At 41.3% G+C, this 26458-nt stretch overlaps 1 protein-coding gene across 3 annotated transcripts in view; it reads right to left on the bottom strand.

Annotated features, from left to right (window-relative positions):
• Positions 1 to 26458, bottom strand: part of plppr2b (phospholipid phosphatase related 2b) — a 155999-nt gene that overhangs the window by 3201 nt on the left and 126340 nt on the right. For 2 of the 3 annotated variants that reach the window (XM_088341543.1, XM_088341542.1), the window contains 4 exons: positions 15540 to 15660; positions 11283 to 11533; positions 428 to 604; positions 124 to 263 (listed from right to left, as the gene is read on the bottom strand). In XM_088341543.1, the coding sequence (XP_088197669.1) occupies positions 124 to 263; positions 428 to 604; positions 11283 to 11533; positions 15540 to 15660 (689 nt within the window). Of the gene's footprint in view, positions 1 to 107; positions 264 to 427; positions 605 to 11282; positions 11534 to 15539; positions 15661 to 26458 lie in introns of all 3 variants that reach the window. The other variant, XM_088341544.1, reaches the window with a different exon arrangement.

Genomic DNA, 26458 nt, shown 5'->3' with positions numbered 1-26458 from the left:
AAAGGTTTAACATCATCAAATGTAGCTTAGCTCGTGATGGGACTCTGCAGACCATTCTAAACAGTGAGCTGACTTCTAATTTTAGGTCTTCCTCACCCACCCCTTACCTGAAGGCCACTTAACTTTTCGAGTGGACTCTCGACGCGAGGCAATGCAAGCAGCGGAATCCCAGCTGGTGTCTCCAAAGGTTGCGCTGAAGGAGGAGGCGGAGAGCCCGGCGCTACCCTTTGGGCCGGACGGAAATTATTGATCACGCAGGACACCTGTGAGACGGACGCCGAGAGAAAAAACAAGGAAAAAGGGATTAAGTTAAAGTAACCCTACCCAACCCTGGTGCAGATAATGGATTTTTATAGTATTGATGATATTTCTGTCGTAGTATTTTGGTGTTATAGAGTCTTTGTAGTGGTGTTTCTGCACATCTCACCAAGAAGGCAGCGATGGCTCCTCCAGTGATGAATCCGGCCAGCACGTCGCTCCAGTGGTTCCTGTGCTCCGTCACCCTCACTACTCCAACCAGGACGGCCAGGGAAAGCAGCACCAGGCACAATGTAGGCTTGGTCAGGCGGGTCCCCTTCGTCCGAAAAACCAGGGTCACGTACATCTGAGAGGAACGGACATGTGAGGAAGCAAAGATTATTTTAGTGGGTTTGTTTCCCCTTTATCTAAAAGAAAAGAAAAGAAGGAATGACTGGAAGAAGCCGGAGATTATCTGGGTCCCGTCCTCTTGTCAGTCTAAACCAGGGGTGTCAAACCCATTTAAGCTGAGGGGCCACAGGGTTGAAAAAACATGGGCAGGGTTGGGTAGGGTTACTTTAACTGGGTTACTTTCAATGACTTTTGGATTACTCCAATACCAAACATGCTAATAAAAGACAAAAGAAACTAAATAGGAATAAAATGACTACATTTTGTGCAGGCTTGGGGAGTAAGGGAATACGTGGGACAGCAAAAATGATGTTGGCAAGCTGTTTGGATTTACTTTCATTTTTTTTCTGCGGTATTTTATGGAGATCAAAGAGATCAAAGCCAGGAGAGAAAGCTTACCACGTGTTTTGAGTCATAATTTTATTCATGTTTAGTTTCTTTTGTCTTTTATTAGCATATTTGGTATTGGAGTCATCCAAAAGTAATTGAAAGTAATCCAGTTAAAGTAACCCTACCCAACCCTGAATTTTATGTTAGTTTTGCCGGAGATCAAAGAGATCAAAGCCAGGAAAGAAAGCTTACCACGTGTTTTGAGTCATAATTTTATTCATATTTAGTTTCTTTTGTCTTACATTCGCATATTTGGTTTTGGAGTAATCCAAAAGTAATTGAAAGTAATCCAGTTAAAGTAACCCTACCCAACCCTGCATTTTATGTTAGTTTTGCCGGAGATCAAAGAGATCAAAGCCAGGAGAGAAAGCTTACCACGTGTTGTGAGTCATCATTTTATTCATATTTAGTTTCTTTTGTCTTTTATTAGCATCTTTGCTATTGGAGTAATCCAAAAGTAATTGAAAGTAATCCAGTTAAAGTAACCCTACCCAATCCTGCATTTTATGTTAGTTTTGCCGGAGATCAAAATGAATCAAAGCCAGGAGAGAAAGCTTACCACGTGTTTTGAGTCATCATTTTATTCATATTTAGTTTCTTTTGTCTTTTATGAGCATATTTGGTATTGGAGTAATCCAAAAGCAATTGAAAGTAATTAAGTTAAAGTAACCCTACCCAACCCTGCTCATGGGGGCTGGAACCATTAAAATACTCGCATAAAAAGTGAGCCTTAGCTGCCGTGTTCTCGTTTGCCCGCGTCCCTGCATCCAAGACGCATCATTTTTGCTGGGGACGCATAGTGTCAAATCAACGTGGGTCCCTGGGACGCAACTTTTTGACACAAAATTGACATTATTACCCGATTACTTTTTTTTTTAACAAAGATTTAGCGCACTCCAAACTTTTAGTCAGGCAGATCCGCCATTGTTGTTTTGGTCTCGGCAAACGAGATTTCGTTGCTTCGATATTACGTCATTGTTGTGGTGCTTGTCGTCGAGTGAAGGTTAAGTATGCCTCCGAAAAAACAGTATTAGGTAAAAATAAACACAAAATTGGTCATTTATCAGTGTCAGTAATAAGTTGAAACATTATGCAAAGAGTGATAACAACGGCAATAATTCCAGCAAGGAAAGCACGTGTGTTGAAGCGAACAATTCGACGAAAGAAAATAAACAAAAGAATACTCCTTGCAAGAAAAGACTTTTCTGCCAAAATGGACTCAATTATATTCCTGGTTACGCTATGAGGAGGATGATAATGGAGGTCACATGTTCTGCGATGCGTGCACCCAGCGTGACAAAAAAACTGGATTTTCAATAAACCATTTTGCAATACGAACTTTCAGAAAAGCATTTTGGATCGGCAAAACGACAATGAAAACCACAAATTAGCTATGGAAATTCTGTTGCTGCAATTGGACCTTGAGAAGGCATTACAACTGTTGCGGGACAGCAAACCACGAAGAATATATGAACTGAAAAATCTGAAGTGATTAAAACTGAATGAATATCTAGATTCATATATTTATTTATATATTTGTCGCCGATTGACAATTTCAACCTCGATAACACTGAACTTTGGGGACCCATAGATCTCTGTTGGGACCCATAGATTTTTGAGCACTTTTCAGAGTGTTAGGGTTTCAATGTAAATCTCTTGAATTTCTGTCTCAAGGTAATTAGCTTGTTTTTATATTACTAAATGCAAAAACAATGTTTCTCATACACACACATAAAGTAACGTTTCAATAATGAGTGTAATTACATCTCTTGTACGTTTATCAATCTTGTATTCTTTTATTTTGAAATCATCTTCTTGTGGTCACTGATCTCTCTGACGCAAAATAAACGTCCCTCTCTCTCTCTGTGGACTTCGACCAGGTCGGACGTGAGTTCTTTTCTCTGCCGTTATAATGTAGAATTAAATTATATACATGTATTATATCTGTGCAAATATAGCCATTAAACAGTCTTAATAATGATCATCTCTCGCACAGAGGTAAAATGAACACTGGATAATAAAACTCAATTCTAGTAGCAAATGTTGCAGTTAAAGAGAGACATCCAATCATATCGTCCATGACTTCTATTTTGAGAGAAATATCGGTAAAAATGGGTCTTCCCTCAATGTAATTTGGTTGAAATACTAGTCGGCAAAGACAGCAATAGTACCGCTCGGCTTTGGCGACATCCAGAGGACATATTTAAAACTGCAGGTCATCGTTTCTCTAATGCAGGGGTGTCAAACTCATTTTAACTCGGGGGCCACACGATAGAACAAACATTCTGCCGGGGGCCGGACTTGTAGATTAAAGAGAAAGAAAAAGTGAGATAAAGAAATAAGAGAAAGAGGGAGGGAAAAGGAGAGAGGGCGGGTCAAAGAAAGAAAAAGAGAGAGAGGGAGAGAGCGTGAGAAACAAAAGATAAAAAGTCGTGAGAGAGGGGGAAAAGAAAGGGAGCGGAAGAAAGAAATCCAAAGAGAAATAGAAAGACAGAAGGAGAGAAAAGAGAAAAGAAAGTGCGAAGGGTAGGAAGAGAGAAAAAGAAAAGAGAGAAAAGGAAAAAAGGAAGTTTGAGCAAAAAGAAGTTAAAAGACACAGAGAGAGAAAGAGACAAAGATCAACAAAGGAAGAGAAAAAGAGAAACACAGAGAGTGAAAGAGACAGAGACAGAGTGGGAGAAAAGGGGTGGAAAAGAGAGAGAGAGAGCGAGAGAGAGAGAGAGAGAGAGAGAGAGAGAGAGAGAGAGAAACAAAAAATAAAAAGTAATGAGAGAGGGGGAAAAGAAAGGGAGCGGAAGAAAGAAATCCAAAGAGAAATAGAAAGACAGAAGGGGAGAAAAGAGAAAAGAAAGTGTGAAGGGTAGGAAGAGAGAAAAAGAAAAGAGAGAAAAGGAAAAAAGGAAGTTTGAGCAAAAGAAGTTAAAAGACACAGAGAGAGAAAGAGACAAAGATCAACAAAGGAAGAGAAAAAGAGAGACACAGAGAGTGAAAGAGACAGAGACAGAGTGGGAGAAAAGGAGTGGAAAAGAGAGAGAGAGAGAGAGAGAGAGAGAGAGAGAGAGAGAGAGAGAGAGAGAGAGAGAGAGAAACAAAAGATAAAAAGTCATGAGAGAGGGGGAAAAGAAAGGGAGCGGAAGAAAGAAATCCAAAGAGAAATAGAAAGACAGAAGGAGAGAAAAGAGAGAGAGAGAGAGAGAGAGAGAGAGAGAGAGAGAAAGAGAGAGAGAGAGAGAGAAAGAAATACAAGTACAGTTTCTTTGTGAGAGGCACCTGGCTTTGGCAACATCAAGTTGACATATTTCAACCTGCAGTTTGTTTTTCTCTTGCGCTTCTCCGAGTGTTGTCTCGCGGGCCGGATTCAATCCCTTAGCGGGCCTGGTCTGGCCCGCGGGCCGTCGGTTTGACACCTGTGCTCTAATGCTTCTCTCAGCAGTGTCCCGATTCAACCCGTTGGCAGGCCTGATCCGGCCCGCGGGCTGTATGTTTGCCGAGGCTTTATATTCATAACGATTTTCCACACGAATGCATTCAAACTAAACGTCTCCTGACCACTAAAACACAAACGAGGGCAGATTTACGACGTCGGGAGCAATCGTTAGCGATTGTGCACGTGTTTGGATGGAATCTACTTGCCGCTCATTAGGAAGCCATTTTTGTGCACGAGGGTAATTAAGAAGTTTCTTGGCTAATCGTTTGGAGCGTTTTAATGAGGTGTGCAGACGTTGAGGGTTTAAGGAAAATAGTAGGAATTCGATTGATGCAGGGATGAAACCTTCACCTATAGAGCGTTTCCAATCAATGGAGAATTTCTTTGGCAACTGTGTACTCACGATGCATGAAAAATAAATAGTTTAAAAAAAAAAAAACATTTTCTCTGAGGACTACCGTATTTTCCGCACTATAAGGCGCACCTAAAAGTCTTAATTTTTTTCAAAAGCTGACCATGCGCCTTATAACACAGTGCACCTTATATATGGATCAATATTAAACGCAACTTACTCAACAGCCGCCGACTCGATTTTACCCCGAACGTTGAGTAGTCCGCGGTGTATGCTGGGATTTATATACCGGCGTTTCATTGGCTAACCAATGCGTCAATCATCATTTGAATCGATCACTTTTGGCTGACGTTATTCGGAGCCTCGGATTGGCTAGATGGCCAAAACAAACCCTGCAATCGGCCGAGTTTAGCAATGGCGCAGCAAGTCCGCGGTGTATGCTGGGATTTATATACCGGCGTTTCATTGGCTAACCAATGTGTCAATCATCCGTTAAATCGATCGATATTGGCTGAAGTTATTCGGAGCCTCGGATTGGCTAGATCAGGGGTGTCAAACTCGTTTAAGCTCGGGGGCCACACGATAGAACAAACATTCTCTCAGGGGCCGGTTTAGTAGATTAGAGAGAAAGAAAAAAAGAGAAATAAAGAAATAAGAGAAAGGATAGGGAGAGAAAGGGTGGGACAAATGAGGGAAAGAGAGAACGAGAGATGGACACAGAGAGAGAGAGAAAGAGCGCGTGAGATAAAAACAGAAATAGTGAGAGAGGGGGAAAGAAAGAAAGAATGAAATCCAAAGAGAGACAGAAAGAGAGAAAAAGAGGAGAGAAGGAGAGAAAGAGAAAAAGGGGAAAGACAGAAGGGGAAAGCAAGAGAGAGAGAAAGAGAATAAAGGAAAAAAATGGAGAGAGAGCAAAGAAGGTAAAAAGACATAGAGAGAAAGAGACAAAAAGGAACAGAGAAAAAAAAGACACAGAGAGTGAAAGAGAGAGAGTTAGAGAGAGTGAGAGAAAAATGGAGGAAGAGAGAGAGAGAAAGAGAGATTAGAGAGAGAGAGAAATCCAAGTGCAGCGTTTGTGAGAGGCACCAGGCTTTGGCAACATCAAGTGGACCTTTTGCAACCTACAGCTCTCTTTCTCTTGCGCTTCTCTGAGCCTTGTCTCGCGGGCCGGATCCAACCCCCTAGCGGGCCTGATCCGGCCCGCGGGCCGCCTGTTTGACACCTGTGGGCTAGATGGTCAAAACAAACCCTGCAATCGGCCGAGTTTAGCAATGGCGTAGCAAGCTTGCTTAAAGTACGCCATAAAGAAACATGTTTCATTAGTCTGTATTTGTAAATATTTTACTCTCCTGGATTTACTCCACTCACGGTTGTAAGAAGACCATGATTGCGTATCATTATTGAACGTGAGAACTTAGGTGAGCTATGCGGCTTTATATTTTCCCGGTATCTTGTTTTAAAACGATCTTGATGTTGCTGTGATGAGTTGAGTGAATTGAACTCAATTCCAAGTGTTTATTGTCATATGCACAGTAAAGTTGCGGGCGAAAAAGAAAATAGAAACTAAGGAATGGTTGGCATTTCTTGAATCCCAAGACTTTAACCTTCCGAATGATATTTGGAACGATGCATTTGAGTGACATCGTACGGACACCGCATCCGCACGTGCCTACGACACGTATTTGCTTCTTTGCAAGCTTTGGGAATGTTAAGGGGGTAATCAGTTGGACTGAATCATCTGACTGTTTTGTCCACGTTCCCATTGTAGCGCCTTATAATCCGGTGCGCCTTATCTATGGAAGATATAGGACCAAAAATTATTTTTTGGGGGTGCACCCTATAACCCGGTGCGCCCTATAGTGCGGAAAATACGGTATATTGAAAAAGACGTCCTCCTCCGACCCACGATGTAGCAGATTCATATAAGGGCCTATTAAAAGTATCCTATATGAGTGTTTTTCAAGCAGTGAGCCGTAAGAATTTGTCTAGAAACCCGCAGGAAATTGACACATTTTATCTTTGTAAATAAGGAAACAAGCCATTGTTTTTATTCCTGTGATCAAGCAAGTAACTGTAATTTTCATCCATATCGGTAAGTGGGAACACATTTGTTTCTTTATGTATACTAATTGTATGCTTAGGAGGTTGTACAGAGACACATATTTGTGCCATGAGGCTCTTTAACTCCACCCGGCAGAGTAAAGGCCCACATTAAACCACACCACCTACATTGGATATTACCGAATCTTACTGCAATATGTATTCTGTGTAGCACTAATTAGATATTCTAAATAACACGCTACAGTGGGCATTTGCACGTCACACTGGGTATTTGTATATTGTATTCTTTTGGCTTTATTATTGTATTGTTCTTAGCTCAGGGGTGCTGCTGGAAATGTGAATTTCCCTTCGGGGATGAATAAAGTATCTATCTATCTATCTATCTATATTTTATAATTTTTTTAATGACGCTGTTTAAGATTGCCCAGCAACAAAAATAATAAAATAAATGGAATAATGTGAAGAACCATGCACAATTTGAATTACTTTTTTATTATTTTACCCTCAAAAAACTAAAAACAATGTTTGCTTATTTAATGTATTTGCTTTTTTTCTGAAAACAAACAAAAAAAGGATAACATTACAGTAAAACTTGAATAACAAGTCCAAAATACAATATTCCCATACTACAGCACAATGCTTAAACTAAATAATTTACCTTTATTCCCTTCTGAGCCACGGTGACCACAAACCATAGGGAAACCTTTATAAATGTCAGTTTAAGCTTTTAAAATAAAATGAAAATGAAATCATTTTTAAACATTTTGAGTTTTTTTTTTTAATGGGAAAAAATATTTAAAAAAAGGTTTCTATACAAATGTGAATGCTTCTGTTAATCAAACAAGTGAGAAAACTAATATCCAAATATATGTTTTTAACGGGGCAGCACGGCGGCGCAGTGGTTAGCGCTTGTGCGGCACAGTTCATGTCATGGGAACCTGTCGTGGGTTCAAATCCAGCTCCAGACTTTCTGTGCGGAGTTTGTATGTTCTCCCCGTGCTTGCGTGGGTTTCCTCCGGGCACTCCGGTTTCCTCCAGCATTCCAAAAACATGCATTTCAGGTGAATTGGCCGGTCCAAATTGTCCCTAGGTGTGAATGAGCGAATGAGTTGTCTGTCCCTGTGTGCCCTGCGATTGGCTGGCAACCAGTTCAGGGTGTCCCCTGCCCACTGCCCGATGATTGCTGGGATGGGCTCCAGCCCCCCGCGACCCTACTGAGGATAAGCGGTACGGCTAATGAGATGAGATGAGATGAGATGTTTTTAACGATTTGTTTTTCTGTAAAATGTGAATTTAAGCAAAGCATCTCTATCTTCCGCCTTTCAACCATGCACCGAGACACTCTTTTTGGGTCACCCTGAATAACCAAACGGCCCATTTAAACAATGCTCAGAGCCAAAACTAGTCAGTGCTTGGGGCATATTTCCAAACGCACCAAAAAATAGGAAATCCCGGTCTTGGGTTTTGATGATAAATGGCCCATAAAAATACAATGTGTTTTATCAGTGTCTGAAACTCATGACAAAAGTTAGCGGACACCAGGGCAGACAACTTGAACACTGGTAATAAAAGAAGAACAAAATAATATAGATTCGATGAATAAAATTGTGTAAAGGCTCTTTGAACTGGGCATTGTTAATACATACTTAATGGAAAATAATTCATTCTAAACTCTTTGAAGATACCAGAATCTACACACCCCACCTTTAAGGATACAGCAGGGGTCAGGAACCTTTTAACCCAAAGAGTCATAAAAGCAAAAAAATGTTTTCAAAAGAAATTGAGAGAGTCGCATCATATATTTTCAGACAAAATTGAAAAAACTGCCAAACACGCTCTTCAGACAAAAGCTAATTCTTCAGCACGTTTTATTTTACTGTGTGTCAATTGATGATTTAATCAAATGTATGAAATGATAATACCGTAAATTCCGGACTATAGACCGCACCTGATTATAAGCCGCAACCACCACATTTTGGGAGGAAAACCGATTTTGTACATACCCAAGCCGCACCTGTATATTAGCCGCATGCGCCCACATTGAATATACGCAACACAAACACGAAACTAACCCATACCCGATACAGTCCTAAAAACACAGCCGGCAAAATAAACGGAAAATGTTACCGGTACTTAAGATTTAATGCAGACCTGCAGAGTCCAAGTGCCCGTTGAAAGTAACCAAGGAAAAAAGTGTATATTTCCAAAGGTAAGGGTGGGAAAAATATACATCCACTATTGTCGGCCGCGTCCACAAACACGTCTCACCTTTACTCCACTTCCCGTCAGCCCGCGTTTGCCCCGCCCCTTCTTTCTCATTTGCTTGTTCAAAACATATCAGAATAAGTTTCTAAAATAAATACATTACAAAAATATACAGTTGCAAATACATATCATACATGGTTACACATATTTACAAAGACGGTACACCAAGAGAGTTTTCAAAGCTTTAATAATAATAATATAACTTTCATCCCAAACCGTACCTGTGAAGGGTAGCAAAACGCTACTAGCAACACGCTCGCATCACATTAAATATCTCTGTTAAAAAAACTTACCGTGCTTGTAGTAAGCACGGTAAACCGTTGGCATCTTCCTCCTTATAACTGACGTCATCAAAGTCAGCTTCCAAAGTAGCGGCTTATAGTCCGAAAATTTACGGTAATGCCAAATCCTGTGTCCCAAATCAATGTAAATATGCCATTTACAATTCGTCTTCCACCTTCAGTTAAGAGTGTTGAGGCAATTGTTTTCCATGAAATGTGTCCTTAATAACGGCTTCAAAACAATGTGCATGCAAAGTTCTTATGTAAAAATGTCACAGATTACTGCAAACGATAAGCATATCGTCATATTCCCTTTCAGTGTAGACTGCACTGAGCGAGAGAGAGAGAGAGAGAAGGAAGTGCCTTGCGCTGTGTGCAGGGATCCGCCCACCTGTACTGCTCACCCAATCAAAGTCGTTGCCAGCGTTTTTATTTATCAGTTGAAATGGTTTCTTATCGAACTTCTGCATTAAGTTGCTTCGGCTTTATATGGACCAAAATCGGGATGAAATGCCACAGAGAGATGTGCAATAGTCACATTTTATTTCGGAGCCATACGTACTCATGAAAAGAGCCATATATGGCTCCCGAGCCATAGGTTCCCTACCCCTGGGATACAGTGAATGGTGTTTCCGTTATATTATCGATATATTAATCTTCATTATCCACCAATTTTATAAAATTATTGTTGTTTGGGTACATATTTTATTAATAGTTTGGGCATATGTGGAGATTTTAAAGCAGTTTTAGGGGCAATGTTCCCTGTGATTTTCCTTACGGGTCTGAGCGTTCACACAAAGTCGGTGAGCAACGCTTGAAACAACAGTGAGCCAACATAATCCCAAGTGTGGCAAGATAATTAATTGTCCAAAACTTGACATCACATCACATTTTGCTGAGTTTCCGGCAATGCAAAATTATTTTTCTCTTTTGAATGAATTGACTCATACACTATTGCAAAGGTTGTACGGCCTACAAACGTCGTTTGTTCCTACAATTCTTTCACAAGATATCCTTTTTTTTAATTTCCTGATATATTTTGTCGCATAATATTTACATTTTTGGGGGCTTATTTAGTTGGTTGTAAGATACAGAACTGTACTTAATCACATTTTTTAGTGGAAACACAATGTTGGCAACAAGATTCACTTGATATAATTGGAAATTATTTGAATGTAACACAAACTTTTTCTTCTTTTTTCCGTGTTTTTTTTTTCTACTTTTTTTATTCCTTTTAAAAAAAATCTCATTGTGTTTATTTTTTCCGAGCTGTTCCTTTTTTTCTTTTTGTTCTCTATTTACCTTTTTCCTACATTTCTTTCTTTTCTTTTTTTCTGGCTTTTTTCTAAATTTTTCCTTCTTTTTTCTCTTCCTTCTGTTTCTTTTTTCTCAGCTTTCCACTACTTTTTCATTTTGGTATTTTTTTCTTTTTTGTTCTATTCCCTCCTTCTTTTAAGTCATTTTGTGCATCATTTTACATAATATTTGGTCATGTTGGGATTAAAGAAGCAAAAGCAACCGGAACAGCCGTTTAGGACCCGAAAGAGCCAGTTACTTTTAATGAGCCGAGCCGAAGAAGCCGGTTCCCCGACAAACTCTACTAACTTTACTCGACTTTGTTCTCCTTCGACTCGAATTCAAAATACCGCATTTAAGACACAACGTCAGGGGAACCCGTGCATTTTACCTTCATGCACTGTAACTTTTGCTTCTTAATTAGCAATTTTGAGCCCTCATTTTTGGCTAGATTTTCTTGTGCGCAGCTTAGAGGTAACACTGTTTAGGGGGTTGGCTTATAGAGTATATACGGTAATTCTATTTTATTCTTGTGAAGAAAATGGCTGAATATTTTGCTTACCACAGTGTAGATGGCTGAGTAAAAGCTGAGGGCGGCGTCTTTAGAGGGGAAGGATTTTCGGGCGGAGGCCACCAAGAAGGGGTTCCCGGTGCAGGCGCGATGCTCGGTGATGTACTGCAGCGAGGATTGGCAGCCGAGTGCCGTGTAGTTGGGTTTGCAGGCGCTCAGGAAATGAGGAGTCTGGTTCCCTGTCACCACTTGACCCGCGTTGGCGAAGATGGTGGTGGTGAAAAGGCCAAAGGAGTAGATGCCTGAGGGTGACAGCAACAAAATACTTCATGGGTGGGTTTGGATTGAATTGCTTCTCTACCTGGATTCAAGTTCTGCAGTTGTAGTCATTTATTCTGAAAATGCGTTATAAGTACTGCAGTGTTCTGGTTTGCCCACGTCCCTGCGTCCTAGACGCATGATTTTTGCTGGGGACGCATAGAGTCAAATTAACGTGCGTCCCCGGGACGCAACTTTTTTGACACAAAATTGTCATTATCACCCGATTACTTTTTTTTTAACTAAGATTTACCGCACTCCAAACTTTTCGGCAGGCGGATCCGCCATTGTTGTTTTGGTCTCGCGGTTCGAGTTTTCGTCTGCACGCCGATCTCGGCAAACGAGATCTCGTTGCTTCGAGATGACGTCATGGTTGTGGTGCTCGACGTCAATTTAAGGTGATAATCAACACAACATTGGTAATTTCTTCAGTTTCAGTAATAAGTCGAAACATAATGCAGAAAGTGATAACAACGGCAATCATTCCGGCACGGAAAAACGGCGGAGAAATTCTTCGAAAGATTGCGGGGGCAAGGAAAACACGTGTGCTGAAGCGAACGACTCGACGAAAGAAAATAAACAAAAGTATACTCCTAGCAAGAAAAGGACTTTTCTGCCAAAATGGACTCAATTATATTCCTGGTTACGCTATGAAGAGGATGATAATGGATTGGACCTTGAGAAGGCCATACAACTGCGGCGGGACAGCAAACCACGAAGAATATATGAACTGAAAAATCTGAAGTGATAACTTGCTTTGTATTACCAATTAACTGTGATGATTAAAATTCCATGAAAATGTAGATTAATATTTCAGCAATATTATTACGTATAATGTACAATATTGTGAACTGAAAAATCTGAAGTGATAACTGATTTGTATTACCAAAAAACTGTGATGATTAAAACGGAATGAATATATAGATTTATATGATATAAATCGCCGATTTAGAATTTCAACCTGGATAACACTAAATTTTGGGGAGCCATAGATCTCTGTTGGGACCCATAGATTTTTGAGCATGCGAGTCCCCGGGACCCATCACTTTTCACTGGTAAAATGAACACTGGTACTGCAAGCCTTCCTGATTATTTTCTCAAAACAAAAACATGTAAATGGAAAAACAAAGGAGGAAGCTACATAAACCGTAAAACAAAATATGAAATTATTGTGAAACAATATTCTCATATTTTTCTCTTGTTTGTGAGAAAACATTATTGTATTACACTGCCCCTAGTGGTCAAAGCACACACATACATAAACACACCAAAAGGAAGACAATGATTCTTTACCAATGTACGTAGGTATAAAATTCTTTCTTTCTGTCTTTCTTTCGTTCTATCTCTCTTTTTCTCACTTTTTTTCTAATTCTCTCTTTGTCTCTTTCCTTTTGTCTGTCTTTCTGTCCCTCTCTCTTCTCTTTGTCATGTCCTTTCTCTCACTCTGTCTGTCTTTCTTTTCCTCTCTGTCCATTTATTCTTCTTCTGTGTCTCTTTCTTTCATCCCCTCCTGTCTCTTTTTTCCTCTCTGTTTTTTTCCTGTTTTTTTTTATCTCTCTGTGTCACTTTATTTAGCTATCTGTCACTTTCTCTCACACTCTCTTTTGTTCTTTTGCTTGATCTGTTTTTTTATTGCTTTTGGCCTTTTTACTTATCTCACCTTAATCACTTTCTTTTTCCCTTTCTCTCTGTTTCTTTCTGTGTTTCTTTTCATCTTCTTTTGGTCTGTCTCTTTCTTTCTCTCCCTCCCTCTGTTTTGTTCTTTCTTTAGCTCTTTATACCTTTTTCTTTCTTTCATTCCTTTTGTCTTTTTTTTTCGCCCTTTCTGTCATGTTCTTTCTCTCCATGTTTTTCTTTCTCTTGCTTTCTCTGTTTTTTCTTTCCCTTCTGCCTCTTTTTTCACTCTCCATCTTTTTTCTCTCTCTCTCTCTATTTTTTCCTCTCTCTCTATCTCTCTCGCTCCCTCGCTCTGTCTCTTTCTCTGTCTCTCTGTCTCTCTGTCTCTCGCACACTCTATCTCTTTTGTTCTTTGGCTAGATACGTCTTTTTTTATATCGCTCTCAGTTTTTATCTTACCTTCTCTCGATCACTTTCTTTTTCTCTTTCTCTCGTTTCTTTCTCTTTTTATCTTTGCTCAGTTTCTATCTCGTCCTCTCTCTTGCTCTCTCTGTCTTATTCTATCTCTCGTTTTGTATTTTTCTTTCTCTTGCCCTCTGTCTCTTACTTTACTGCTCTCTCCGTCTATTTCGTTCTCTGCTCTGTATCTCTTTCTTTGTCTCTGTTTTTCTTTACCTGGCTCTTTATATGCTTCTTTCTTTCGCCGTCTCCATCTTTTTCATTCTCTGCTCCGTATCTCTTTCTCTCTCTGTCTTTTTTCTCCCTCACTCTATTCCTTTCTTTATCTCACTCGCTCTTTTAATCACTTTGTTTTTCTCTCTATTTCTCCCTTCCTCTCTCACCCATTCTTCCCTAAGAACAGCTGTGTGGCTTCAATTCTGATAATAGATCACCAGCGATGAGTCATTGTAATTTTCTAGGATATTTGATTACCACCTGGCATGACGCTTCAGTAGTTGACAGAAATTGTTTTTTTAAATAATTACAACCTGGTGATAACATAATAATTAAGTAGTAAAAACATAGTACTAACATAACGTATCATTATTTGATAAAATACTTCACAAACTGGTAGCCCACCATGCTTATCAATGGCAAAAAAGTAGCTCATTTCAAAAATAGACTTAAAAATAATTGGTGAGCCCTGTATTAAACTACCGTATTTTCCGCACTATAGGGCGCACCGGGTTATAGGGCGCACCCCCAAAAAATAGTTTTTGGTCCTATATCTTCCATAGATAAGGCGCACCGGATAATAAGGCGCTACAATGGGAACGTGGACAAAACAGTCAGATGGTTCAGTCCAACTGATTACCCCCTTAACATTCCCAAAGCTTGCAAAGAAGCAAATACGTGTCATAGAAACGTCCGGATGCGGTGTCCGTACGATGTCACTCAAATGCATCGTTCCAAATATCATTCGGAAGGTTAAAGTCTTGGGATTCAAGAAATGCCAACCATTCCTTAGTTTCTATTTTCTTTTTCACTCGCAACTGTACTGTGCATATGACAATAAACACTTGGAATTGAGTTGAATTCACTCAACTCATCACAGCAACATCAAGATCGTTCTAAAACAAGATACCGGGAAAATAGAAAGCCGCATAGCTCACCTAAGTTCTCTTGCAGCCATTACATTCAATAATGATACGTAACCATGGTCTTCTTACAACCGTGAGTGTAGTAAATCCAGGAGAGTAAAATATTTACAAATACAGACTAATGAAATATGTTTCTTTATGGCGTAGTTTAGCAAGCTTGCTATTCAGTCATCTTTTTCGGCCAATTGCAAGGTTTGTTTCGGCCCTCTAGCCTATCCGAGGCTCCGAATAACTTCAGCCAATAGCGATCGATTTAACGGATGATTGACACATCTTTTTCGGCCGATTGCAAGGTTTGTTTTGGCCCTCTAGCCTATCCGAGGCTCCGAATAACTTTAGCCAATAGCGATCGATTCAAATGATGATTGACACATTGGTTAGCCAATGAAACGCCGGTATATAAATCCCAGCATACACCGCGGATTACTCCACGTTCGGGGGAAAATCGAGTCGGCGGCTGTTGCGTAAGTTGCCAGACCTTGCGATTTAATATTGAGCCGTATATAAGGCGCACTGTATTATAAGGCGCATGGTCAGCTTTTGAAAAAAATTAAGACTTTTAGGTGCGCCTTATAGTGCGGAAAATACGGTATATGAAGAACAGTTCATGCTGCAATCAGATACAGAATACCTCAATCGAAAAAATTGATAAAGATAGTAAGGCATAATCAACTCGACTTTTAACTTCACTTCTAAAAAATGGAACCCCTTGGTGATTTTAACAAAAGGGGCGGCTTATATAAAGAAAAAAACCTCCAAATAGTGGACTGACCCAAAAAGCGCACGATCCTGCGGAGCAGCGGGTTAAAATAGCAGCAGTCTGCGGTCACGATGGTCTTCTCCTGAGCTCCCTCCGACTTGACGAAGAAGCCGGTGACTTCCCCTATTAAAATCTGGGACAGAAAAGCAGGAAAAGGGATAAGGAGACGAGAAAAAGTGAGCATGCCAATCCAACAGAGATAAAACTGTATGTTTTAGCGCTGATGACCCTTCACTGGCATATCCTGTCATTTAAATGGAGCGCAGGGCAAAATTATTCATGAGTGTGCCTCCGTCTCAGTCTGGCAGCGATTATGCTGTATGTTGCCTTGGCCTGCATGTGTGTGGCAGTTTTCTCAAAACTAGGCATTACCAATCACCCAAGAGCATCCTTGTGTGATTTGATAAGGTCATTAAAAAATAAAACATTGATAAGACTTGCAAAGTCATCACATGGTCTTCAGCGATGTCCGATGGTTCTCAAAACATGGTCAAAGTAGTCTCATCTCATCTCATTAGCCGTACCACCTATCCTCATTAGGGTCACGGGGGGGCTGGAGCCCATCCCAGCCATCTCCGGGCAGTGGGCAGGGGACACCCTGAACTGGTTGCCAGCCAATCGCAGGGCACACGGGGACAGACAACTCGCTCGCGCATTCACACCTAGGGACAATTTGAACCGGCCAATCCACCTGAAATGCATGTTTTTGGAACGTGGGAGAAAACCGGAGTGTCCGGAGGAAACCCACGCAAGCACGGGGAGAACATACAAACTCCGCACAGGAAGTCTGGAGCTGGATTTGAACCCAAGCAGGAGGTTCCCATGACATGAACTGTGCCACACATGCGCTAACCACTGCGCCGCCGTGCTGCCCCTTTTTCTCTCTTTCTCTCCTTTTTTTCTCTCCTTCTCCCTTTATATTTCTCTTTGGATTTTGTTCTTTCTCTTTCTTTCCCCCCTATCTCACTAGTTCTCTTTTGTTTCTATCTCTCTCTCTCTCTCTCTCTCTCATGCTCCCTGTCTCTCCCTCTCTTTCTATTTGCCTTTGGATTTCTTTCTTTTTCTTTAATCTACTATTCTGAACCAAAAACATGCATTTCAGGTGAATTGGCCGGTCCAAATTGTCCCTAGGTTTGAATGAGCGAATGAGTTGTCTGTCCCCGTGTGCCCTGCGATTGGCTGGCAACCAGTTCAGGGTGTCCCCTGCCCACTGCCCGGAGATGGCTGGGATGGGCTCCAGCCCCACCACGACCCTACTGAGGATAAGCAGTACAGCTGATGAGATGAGATGAGAAGAGAGAAAAAGAGAAGAGGAGAAAGAAAGAAGGAGAAAGCAAGAGAGCGAGAGAAAGAAAGAAAAGAGAAGGAGAAGGACAAAAGAGAAGGTAAAAAGACTATTCATCTATCTATCTTGGTCATAACCCTCAAGAGGGGTGACCGACAAAAGAAGGTAAAAAGACACAGAGAGATATTATTATGTAGTTTTGGAGCCCATCCCAGCAATAATCAGGCAGTGGGCAGGGGACACTCTAAACTGGTTGCCAGCCAATCGCAGGGCACACAGGGACAGACAGCTCACTCTTTCATTCACACCTAGGGACAATTTGGCCCGGCCAATCCACCCAAATGCATGTCTTTGGAATGTGGGAGGAAACCGGAGTGCCCGGAGTAAACCCACTCTAGCACGGGGAGAACATACAAACTCCGCACAGGATGTCTGGAGCTGGATTTGAACCCACGCAGGAGGTTCCCAAGACATGAACTGTGCCGCACATGCGCTAACCACTGCGCCACCGTGCTGCCCGCAACTCAGTATCTCACAACAAAATGTTCATTGACAATATATATGATATAACGAAACACATGTACAATATAACATGTTAAACTACATAAATAAACACGTTTGAAAAAAAAATATTTTGTAAGATTATCTTGTATGTTGTAAGGGAAACTACGAGAGTTTGTAAGGGCATGGAGCCCTGGAGCTTAACAGTTATGCTAATGAGCCACATGTAGCTCACCGTGTGCAGCAGTATGACGGATAGATGAATAACGCCACTTCTTCTAATGAAGCATTCACAGAGAATAATGCGGGTTCATTAGGAATCCGATACTTGGTGGTGGGACTTCCCCAACCTTGTATAAGGTCACCAGACAACAATGAATACTTTTGGCGGAACGAGGTGAAGTGCTATCCTCATTAGCTGCTTTGACATTTTAATGTTAACAATGTTTTTGCTTCACATGGTTTTCTGAAACGGGCTCGGGAATAATTAACGTCTTTTTCAGTGGCCGAATACAACTTTCATCATTTTTGAAGTCTTTTGTGGTTCAACTGTGTTGTACAGTGGAACCTCGGTTCTCGACCTTAATCCGTTCCAGAACCCTGTTCGAGAACCGATTTGTTCAATTACCGAAATCATTTTTCCCATTAAAAATAATGTAAATCGTTTTAATCCGTTCCAACACCCTGAATGTTTACCTTGAATGTTTAACGTAAACATAGAGCTAACCCAGGCTCCCATTAGTCAAGTCATTTTTGTTTGTATAGCCCTTAATCACAAAGAGTCTCAAAGGGCTTCACAGGTTATTACACAGACTATTTATTTCAGACTATTATTACACCATCCCCTGATCTGGAACCAACATGAGGGCAAGGAAAAACTCAAAAAACCTCAACATGAGGAAAATGAAGAAACCTTGAGAAGGGACTGCACATGTGGTATCCCCCTTCCAGGATTACTAGACAGCAAAGGATGTTGCAATCACAAATAACACCCTGAATGTTTACCTTGAATGTTTAACGTAAACATCAAGCTAACCCAGGCTAATCGTACGAATGATTACGCTAACATGAATGTGTAAAAATAAAAAAATCAGGTCGTTTACAAGTCATTTAGCACCACAAGTGGCTGGCGCTTCATTGGAAAGGGGGCTCCATTCCAACACCCTGAATTTTGGGCTCAGTTCCAACACCCTGAATGTTTACCTGAATGTTCAACGTAATCATAGAGCTAGCTAACCCAGGCTAATCGTACGTTCGCGTGATCGTAATCTTCCGTACGAAAGATTACGCTAACACGAACGTGTAAAAAAAAAAAAAAAGATAAAAAAAATAATTATGAATAGGATTTCTTACCTTTGTGATGGTCAGCAGAAGGTGCATGCTGTATTCCCTAGCAAGATCGGAAACTCGCACAACTCTTTCATATTTAGCTATTATGTCTTTCTTAAAGGCAATAGTTGTAAGAACAACTTTTCTTTTTTCACCTGTCCTGCTTGCACCGACTTTCTTCGGAGGCATAGTTAGGGGCTAAAACACTTCGTTCACCGATATTAAAAGCGAAAGCAAAAAGAGGCAAGTGCGCACGTGATAACAGTTGGGCACGAGGGGTGGGGGCGATCTACACCCGTACGCCGCTCAGCATCGCACTCTAGCATACGCACTCACGCATTACCGGCGTTCGAACTCTGAATTTTTGACCGAACAGCGAAGCAAGAATTTCTCGAAATTTTTGGTCAAACACCGATTTGTTCGAACTGAGAGGCGTTCGAAAACCGAGGTTCCACTGTATTTTATTATATTTTCCGTACTATAAGGTGCACCAGATGATGGGGTGCACTGGGTTATAAGGCGGACTCCCGACTAAATATTTTGTGATACGTGCTTCATGCATAAGGCGCGCCGGACTATAGGGCGCATTGAACTAAAACTACTGCTAGGGTTGCTCAAAATACCAAGAATTGCCATATTTGCAAGTTATATAACATCAGTCAAAATATATCATAGATCACAATCGAGTAACTGAAAGCAATGGGAATCAAACCCAGACCACGGCGTGGATTGCGCCGGATCCTATCCACTACTGTCAGGAAACGGACCGGGAAGCAGGAAGTCGGAACTCATATGCGTAGACGATCTGTCACTTTAATTAGGAAATAAAAGTTGTCCAACACACAAACGGACCAAAGACAAAACAAAACAGGTTCAAAGGCAATCAAAATTACAAATTAGGTATTACTCAGACCAAACAGGCATGAACAGGTCTTCAACAAGGTAAAGCAATGGTCTGGAGCGTTTAAGTACTCCAAAAGTGTCAAGGGGCGGGGCCAGCTGGGCGCCATGACAACCATGCAGGACATGACACTACACCCCTAAAGATGACACACGGAAAGGCATTCGAATCACATAATTACACTAATAAGACACATTTGCTTTAATTTGACCAATTAGTTTATTGATAGTTTATATAGGAAGTATTTTTCTTCTTTTTTGGTTCATAATAATACATTTTATTTCGAAGCACCTTTCAGGACACAAAAGGTTGTACAGTAAAAAAAGGCGAGTTTGGTCATCGATTTTAAATGTTGTTTAAACAGTTATCGTTATATTTATAACCAAAAAAACATTTTTATTGAGTTATTCTGTGATTATACTTATATTTAAAGCACTTGTGTCTTATTTATCAACATTAACAATGATAATGCCATTACAGTAGTCCTTCATTTGGGGTTATGTAAAATCCATAAAGTACCGTAAATACCGGGCTATAAGCCGCTACTTTTTTCCCAAACGTTCAACCCTGCGGCTTATCCAGTGATGCGGCCAATTTGTGTAATTTTTCTAACGGCCGCCAGCGGCGCTCAAGTACAAAAGGTAAGATTTAGACCGGTGGAATATATGCGCCGAGGAAGACTGCAACTTCTTGGCTTGTGCATAAATTAAATTAGCGTAAACATACCCTCATAATGCAAAATGCAAAAATAAAGGCACATCAAAAAATCCACCATCGCCAAAGGGTTCCGAAAAGCCGGTCTGCTGCGTGACGGAGAGGAGGGCACAGAATCAGGAGTGGATGAGAGTTCCAGCGACAGTGACAGCGCGAGTGAGGTTGCGGGAGCGTGGGACGACGTCTATATGATAAAGTTCCTTTACGACACCGAGGAAGACCACTTTGATGGCTTCAGTTCTAAGGAGGAAGATGAGGACGGTTTACCGTGATTTTTACAAGTACGGTATGGTTTTTTAACAGACCCGTTTACTGTGTTGCGAGCGTGTTGCTAGCGTGTTGCTACCATTAACTGCCCCGTCACAGTCACCGTTTGGGATGAAAGTTACATTATTATTATTAATGCTTTGAGAATTCTCTCGGTGTACCGTCTTTCTTTGTAAATATGTGTAACCATGTATAATATGTATTTGCAACTGTATATTTTTGTAATGTATTTATTTGAGACACTTATTCTGATATGTTTTGCAGGGGCGAATGAAAAAGAAGGTGCGAAACAAACGCGTGGTGACGGGAAGTGGGGTAAAGGTGAGACCTGTTTGTGGACGCGGCGGACAATAGTGGATATATATTTTTCCCACCCTTACCTTTGGAAATATAGACTTTTTTCCTTGGATTACTTTCAACGGGACCCGGACTCTGCAGGTGTGCATCAAACTTTAAGTACAAGTATCATTTTCTGTTAATTTCGCTGGCTGTGATTTTTGGACTGTGTACTTTAATGAAGGACATTCAGTTTCAATCTCGAGACTTAAAGTCGGGCCTGGGTTAATTTTGTGTTTGTGTTACGTTTTTTTCAATGTGGGCGCTATGCGGCTTATATACAGGTGCGGCTTGTGTAAGTACAAAATCCGTTTTCCTCTTAAAATGTGGTGTGTGCGGCTTATAATCAGGTGCGCTCTATAGTCTGGAATTTACCGTATAAACCTTTACTTTCTTATAATCATCGTACTGTTAAATACTCTAACCTAAAAACAACAACACTTTACTACAGACTCAATCAATGATTTAACAAAAAGTATTGTATAAAGTAGTCAGTTTTTTTTTTATTTTTTACAAATAACTACTGTATTTTCTAATAATAATAAGCAAGGAGACTGGTGAGCCAATTAGAATGCAGAACACATATACATGAAGCCGGGAAACCGTGAAAAGTAAACTCGTTATAGTAAGGGATTGCTGTAATCCTTTTCAGATTGTGTACTACAGTTAAGAAGAAAATGAGAGATGCAGTGTTGCATTTTATTTTGAAAAGTAAGTACTTGTAGCAAGTACTTGGTTAATACTATAATTATGATGTTATTACAAATGTAAAGCAATATCTATGTGTTGTTTTTGTTATTGCAACATATGATGCAGCCTGAGCACGGCGGCGCAGTGGTTAGCGCGTGTGCGGCACAGTTCTGAGGTCGTGGGAACCTCCTGGGTGGGTTTAAATCCAGCTCCCGGCCTTACTGTGCGGAGTTTGTATGTTCTCCCCGTGCTTGCGTGGGTTTCCTCCGGGCACTCCGGTTTCCTTCCACATTCCAAAAACATGCATTTCAGGTGAATTGGCCGGTCCAATTTGTCCCTAGGTGTGACTGGGCGAGTGAGTTGCCTGTCCCCGTGTGCCCTGCGATTGGCTGGCAACTAGTCCAGGGTGTCCCCTGCCCACTGCCCGATGATTGCTGGGATGGGCTCCAGCATCCCCGCGACCCTACTGAGGATAAGCGGTGCAGCTGATGAGATGAGAGATGAGATGTTGCAGCCTGGTCATCCTGGAAGGGGGATTGCCTCATGTGCGGTCCCTTCTCAAGGTTTCTTCATTTTCCTCATGTTATGAAATGAAATGAAATGAAATGATTTGCATTTATATAGCGCTTTTCAAGTCAATGACTTCCCAAAGCGCTTTACAGTGTGCTTCACATTTCCCAATAGCGGCCTTGCAGCCATGTAAGGCGCTAACCTGCTTATTGGGGGTATTAGGGGTTCAGTGTCTTACCCAAGGACACTTCGACATGTAACACGGACAAGCCGGGATTCGAACTGGGATCCCTTGATCCCAAGACGAGCGCTCTACCTCCTGAGCTACTGCAGCCCTATGTTGAGGTTTTTGAGTTTTTCCTTGCCCTCATGTGGGTTTTAGATCAGGGGAAGGTGTCATAATAGTCTGTAGTTTGCAGAAATATGTGGTTTGTGCAGCCTTTTGAGACTTCTGGTTTATAGTACAGTTTGTTTTCTCTCCTACAAAAAGTTATTCTGAAGAGCAGTCTTTCAATTTTTTACACTGCTGAGAAGCTTTATGTTTTAAAAAAGGTTATTGTATAGCTTAAGCGTAAAGCAGTGGGGACCAGCTTATGCTAAGCAGCAAACATTCACAAAATGACACCTGGAGCAACGAGAGCAAATGTGAGCTCTGAAGATTAAACATTTGGAAGATATGTGGTGTTGCTTCCTTTCAAGGTGCTCCAAAATCTCTTTAGCTACTGCCCACAGAGAATTGTGTGTTAGGTGTTAATTCCGCTAGTGTTAAAAGACAACATTTTGGGAAAGTAAATGAAGACAACAATGGAAGATTAAAACCATTATTGGTAGAGCATATTATGCCATCGGTGGACTTCCTTCAGTGTAATATACAACATTTGACTTTTGAGTAGAATTTCCCACGAATGGAATATGAGTTGTGCAATAAATAAATTATAGCACGGAACACAAAAATAGAGTGTTTGCAATTCCATAGAGATTTGAGGAGTTCACTGTAGAGTTAATGGATTTGGAGTAAAAGTGTACAAGCAAAAAAAAGACTGTGGGGGGGAAACTCCAAGGATATGCAAAATGAGTTCTGGCTATCTTCCAAATTGGAGTAATATCAAAATGTAATTGTTGGCAAAATAAAAGATTTAGTAACATAGTAGAAGGAACTCCAGTGGGTATGGAAGATTTAAACTTTTATTTTTGAATAATTTATATTACCGTATTTCCCGCACTATAAGGCGCACCTAAAAGTCTTAATTTTTTTCAAAAGCTGACCATGCGCCTTATAATACAGTGCGCCTTATATATGGATCAATATTAAATCGCAAGGTCTCGCAACTTACGCAACAGCCGCCGACTCGATTTTCCCCCGAACTTGGAGTAGTCCGCGGTGTATGCTGGGATTTATATACCGGCGTTTCATTGGCTAACCAATGTGTCAATCATCATTTGAATCGATCGCTATTGGCTAAAGTTATTCGGAGCCTCGGATAGGCTAGAGGGCCGAAACAAACCCTGCAATTGGCCGAAAAAGATGTGTCAATCATCAGTTAAATCGATCGCTATTGGGTGAAGTTATTCGGAGCCTCGGATAGGCTTAGAGGGCCGAAACAAACCCTGCAATTGGCCGAAAAAGATGACTGAATAGCAAGCTTGCTAAACTACGCCATAAAGAAACATGTTTCATTAGTCTGTATTTGTAAATATTTTACTCTCCTGGATTTACTACACCCACGGTTATAAGAATACCATGATTCCGTATCATTATTGAACGTGAGAACAGCAGAAGAGCAGCTTCAGCGACAGACTGCTGTCACTGTCTTGTACCACGGACAGACTGAAGAGATCTTTTCTTCCTCATGCCATGAGGCTCTTTAACTCCACCCGGCGGAGTAAAGGCCCACATCAAAGCGGCGCTGCCACGAGCGGCTGCCTTTTCCAGCAGCTGCCCTATTGTTTTATTGTCTGCTCCTATCTTCGGTGTTTTTATTCCCGTTTTGACAACTACACTATGGATTACTTCTATCCTATGGACATGGGTTTTAGCGCACAAAAATGCGTTTATTCAAGGAATCAACTCCTCGCCCTGAAGAATTCTCGTGCCGGCGTGATGAAGGGGGCCTATCGTGGAAGAAGAACCGGAGCCGGCTAAGCGGCTAGCGGCGTCACAAGTCTTCGGTACCATCCGTAATCATGGTAAATGCGAACTCAGGACCAAATAAGATCATCGAGTGCTGGTGGAAAACATCGAAGCGCACAGGGAGCGCAGTTGCTGTGTTTTGCGGAAACGTGGCTCATGTTTAGCATTCCGGACGCTAACGTGTAGCCACCCGGAACTACCCGGAGCTATCCGGCTTCAACGCCGCTAAACAGAGACACAAAAGCCGGGGGGAATCGGAGAGGAGACGGACTTGCTAACACGAGGTGGTGTATCCCTGGATTTTCACAAAGAAAAGTTTTCCATCTGCCGCAGGGATGTCAAACTTTTGGACTAGCGTGACGTCATCCACTCCGCTACAAGCACCCCTAGGGCATCATGTTAATCTGTTAATAAACAACGGGGTAGACTGCTGGAAGTGTGAATTTCTTACGGGGATGAATAAGGTATCTATCTATCTATCTATCTATCTAAACCACACCCCTACATTGCATATTACTGTATTTTATTGCAATGTGTATTCTGTGTAGCACTATTTAGATACTCTATATAACACGCTACAGTGGGTATTAGCACGTCACATTGGGTATTTGTATATTGTATTCTTTTTGCTTTATTATTGTATTGTTCTCAGCCCTGGGATGCTGCTGGAAATGTGAATTTCTCTGCTGGGAATCCTGGGATGAATAAATTATCTATCTATCTTGATATTTTGTCACAGTCATATACTCTCAGTCGGTCATGAAGTCACCTTGACATAAGCTTGACCCTTCGGGGCTTTTTATGAAGCGGCGTCGCTACTTTGCAGATTTTCACGTTTCGCAGGGAATTCCAGTCCCCATTGACCGCGATAATGGGGGGATTACTGTAAACCGATAATCCTCCTTGCCACATCTCCTCACTTAGCATCTACTCAATTACAAGCACAGCAGCCATGCCTGCAGCGAGCCCATTTGATCTCGAAGCCCCGATTCCACCCCCGCTGAGTCGCCACTAGAGTCACCCTCCTTTCCTCTCAGCCGTGTATTCAAAAGCACTTTGTGTCAATATTCATCCCTTCTCATAGGCATTTTACTCAGAAGGTCACTTGTCTCTGACTCAGTGAGCTCCCGCTGCCATTACAATTAAAAAGGAGATGTATTGACAGCCCTGGAACGAAAGAACAGGAGTCTTTGTTAAGACACCGTCTGGATAAAAGATGAAGACCTTTGAAATTGTGGCTGGATTTCTGGTTCTGCTTCAGCGATGTCTGCCTTCCGAACCGATCTCTTCCGTTTAAATGATGTCATTTCACACAGATTGCAAGCGGGCTCCTTCTGCCTGCTCCAATTTGCAGTCTGGTAGCCCAGTCGTGACACATTTTCCAAATAGAATGGAAAGTTAAGAGCTAGCTGTCACCTGCCAGGTGACATTCCCATGGCTGCTTGTTTTGTTTATAGCGTAAATCCAGGGTTGGGTAGGGTTACTTCAACTGGATTACTTTCAATGACTTTTGGATTACTCCAATACCAAATATGCTAATAAAAGACAAAAGAAACTAAATATGAATAAAATGACTAAATTTTGTGCAGGCTTGGGGAGTAACGGAATACATGGAACAGTAAAAATGATGTCGGCAAGCTGTTTGGATTTATTTTCATTTTGTTTCTGTCGCATTTTATGTTCGTTTTGCCGGAGATCCAAGAGATCAAAGCCAGCAGAGAAAGCTTACCACGTGTTAGGAGTCACCATTTTATGAAATGAAATGATCTGCATTTATATAGTGCTTTTCAAGTCAATGACTTCCCAAAGCACTTTACAATGTGCTTCACATTTCCCAATAGCGGCCGTGCAGCCATGTAAGGCGCTAACCTGCTTATTGGGGGTATTAGGGGTTCAGTGTCTTACCCAAGGACACTTCGACATGTAACACGCACGAGCCGGGATTCGCACTGGGATCCCTTGATCCCAAGACGAGCGCTCTACCTCCTGAGCCACTGCCGGCCCCATATTTATTCATATTTAGTTTCTTTTGTCTTTCATTAGCATATTTGGTAATGGAGTAATCCAAAAGTAATTGAAAGTAATCCAGTTAAAATAACCCTGCCCAACCCTGCGTAAATAGCCATTTGATTCACCTAATTCTATAAAGTACCATCCTTGTGTCCTTCGCGCTCCAAAATTGAGCCCCGAGCTGCGTTAAAAGCATAGACTAACACGATATAGAGTAACGTCTCTAGCTGATCACTTTTTTCTTTATCTGCTCGTGA

This window comes from Urocampus carinirostris, chromosome 8, assembly GCF_059441175.1.
Source record: "Urocampus carinirostris isolate Australia breed hairy pipefish chromosome 8, RoL_Ucar_1.0, whole genome shotgun sequence".
NCBI lineage: Eukaryota > Metazoa > Chordata > Actinopteri > Syngnathiformes > Syngnathidae > Urocampus > Urocampus carinirostris.
This window is presented reverse-complemented; position numbering and strand designations above follow the sequence as displayed.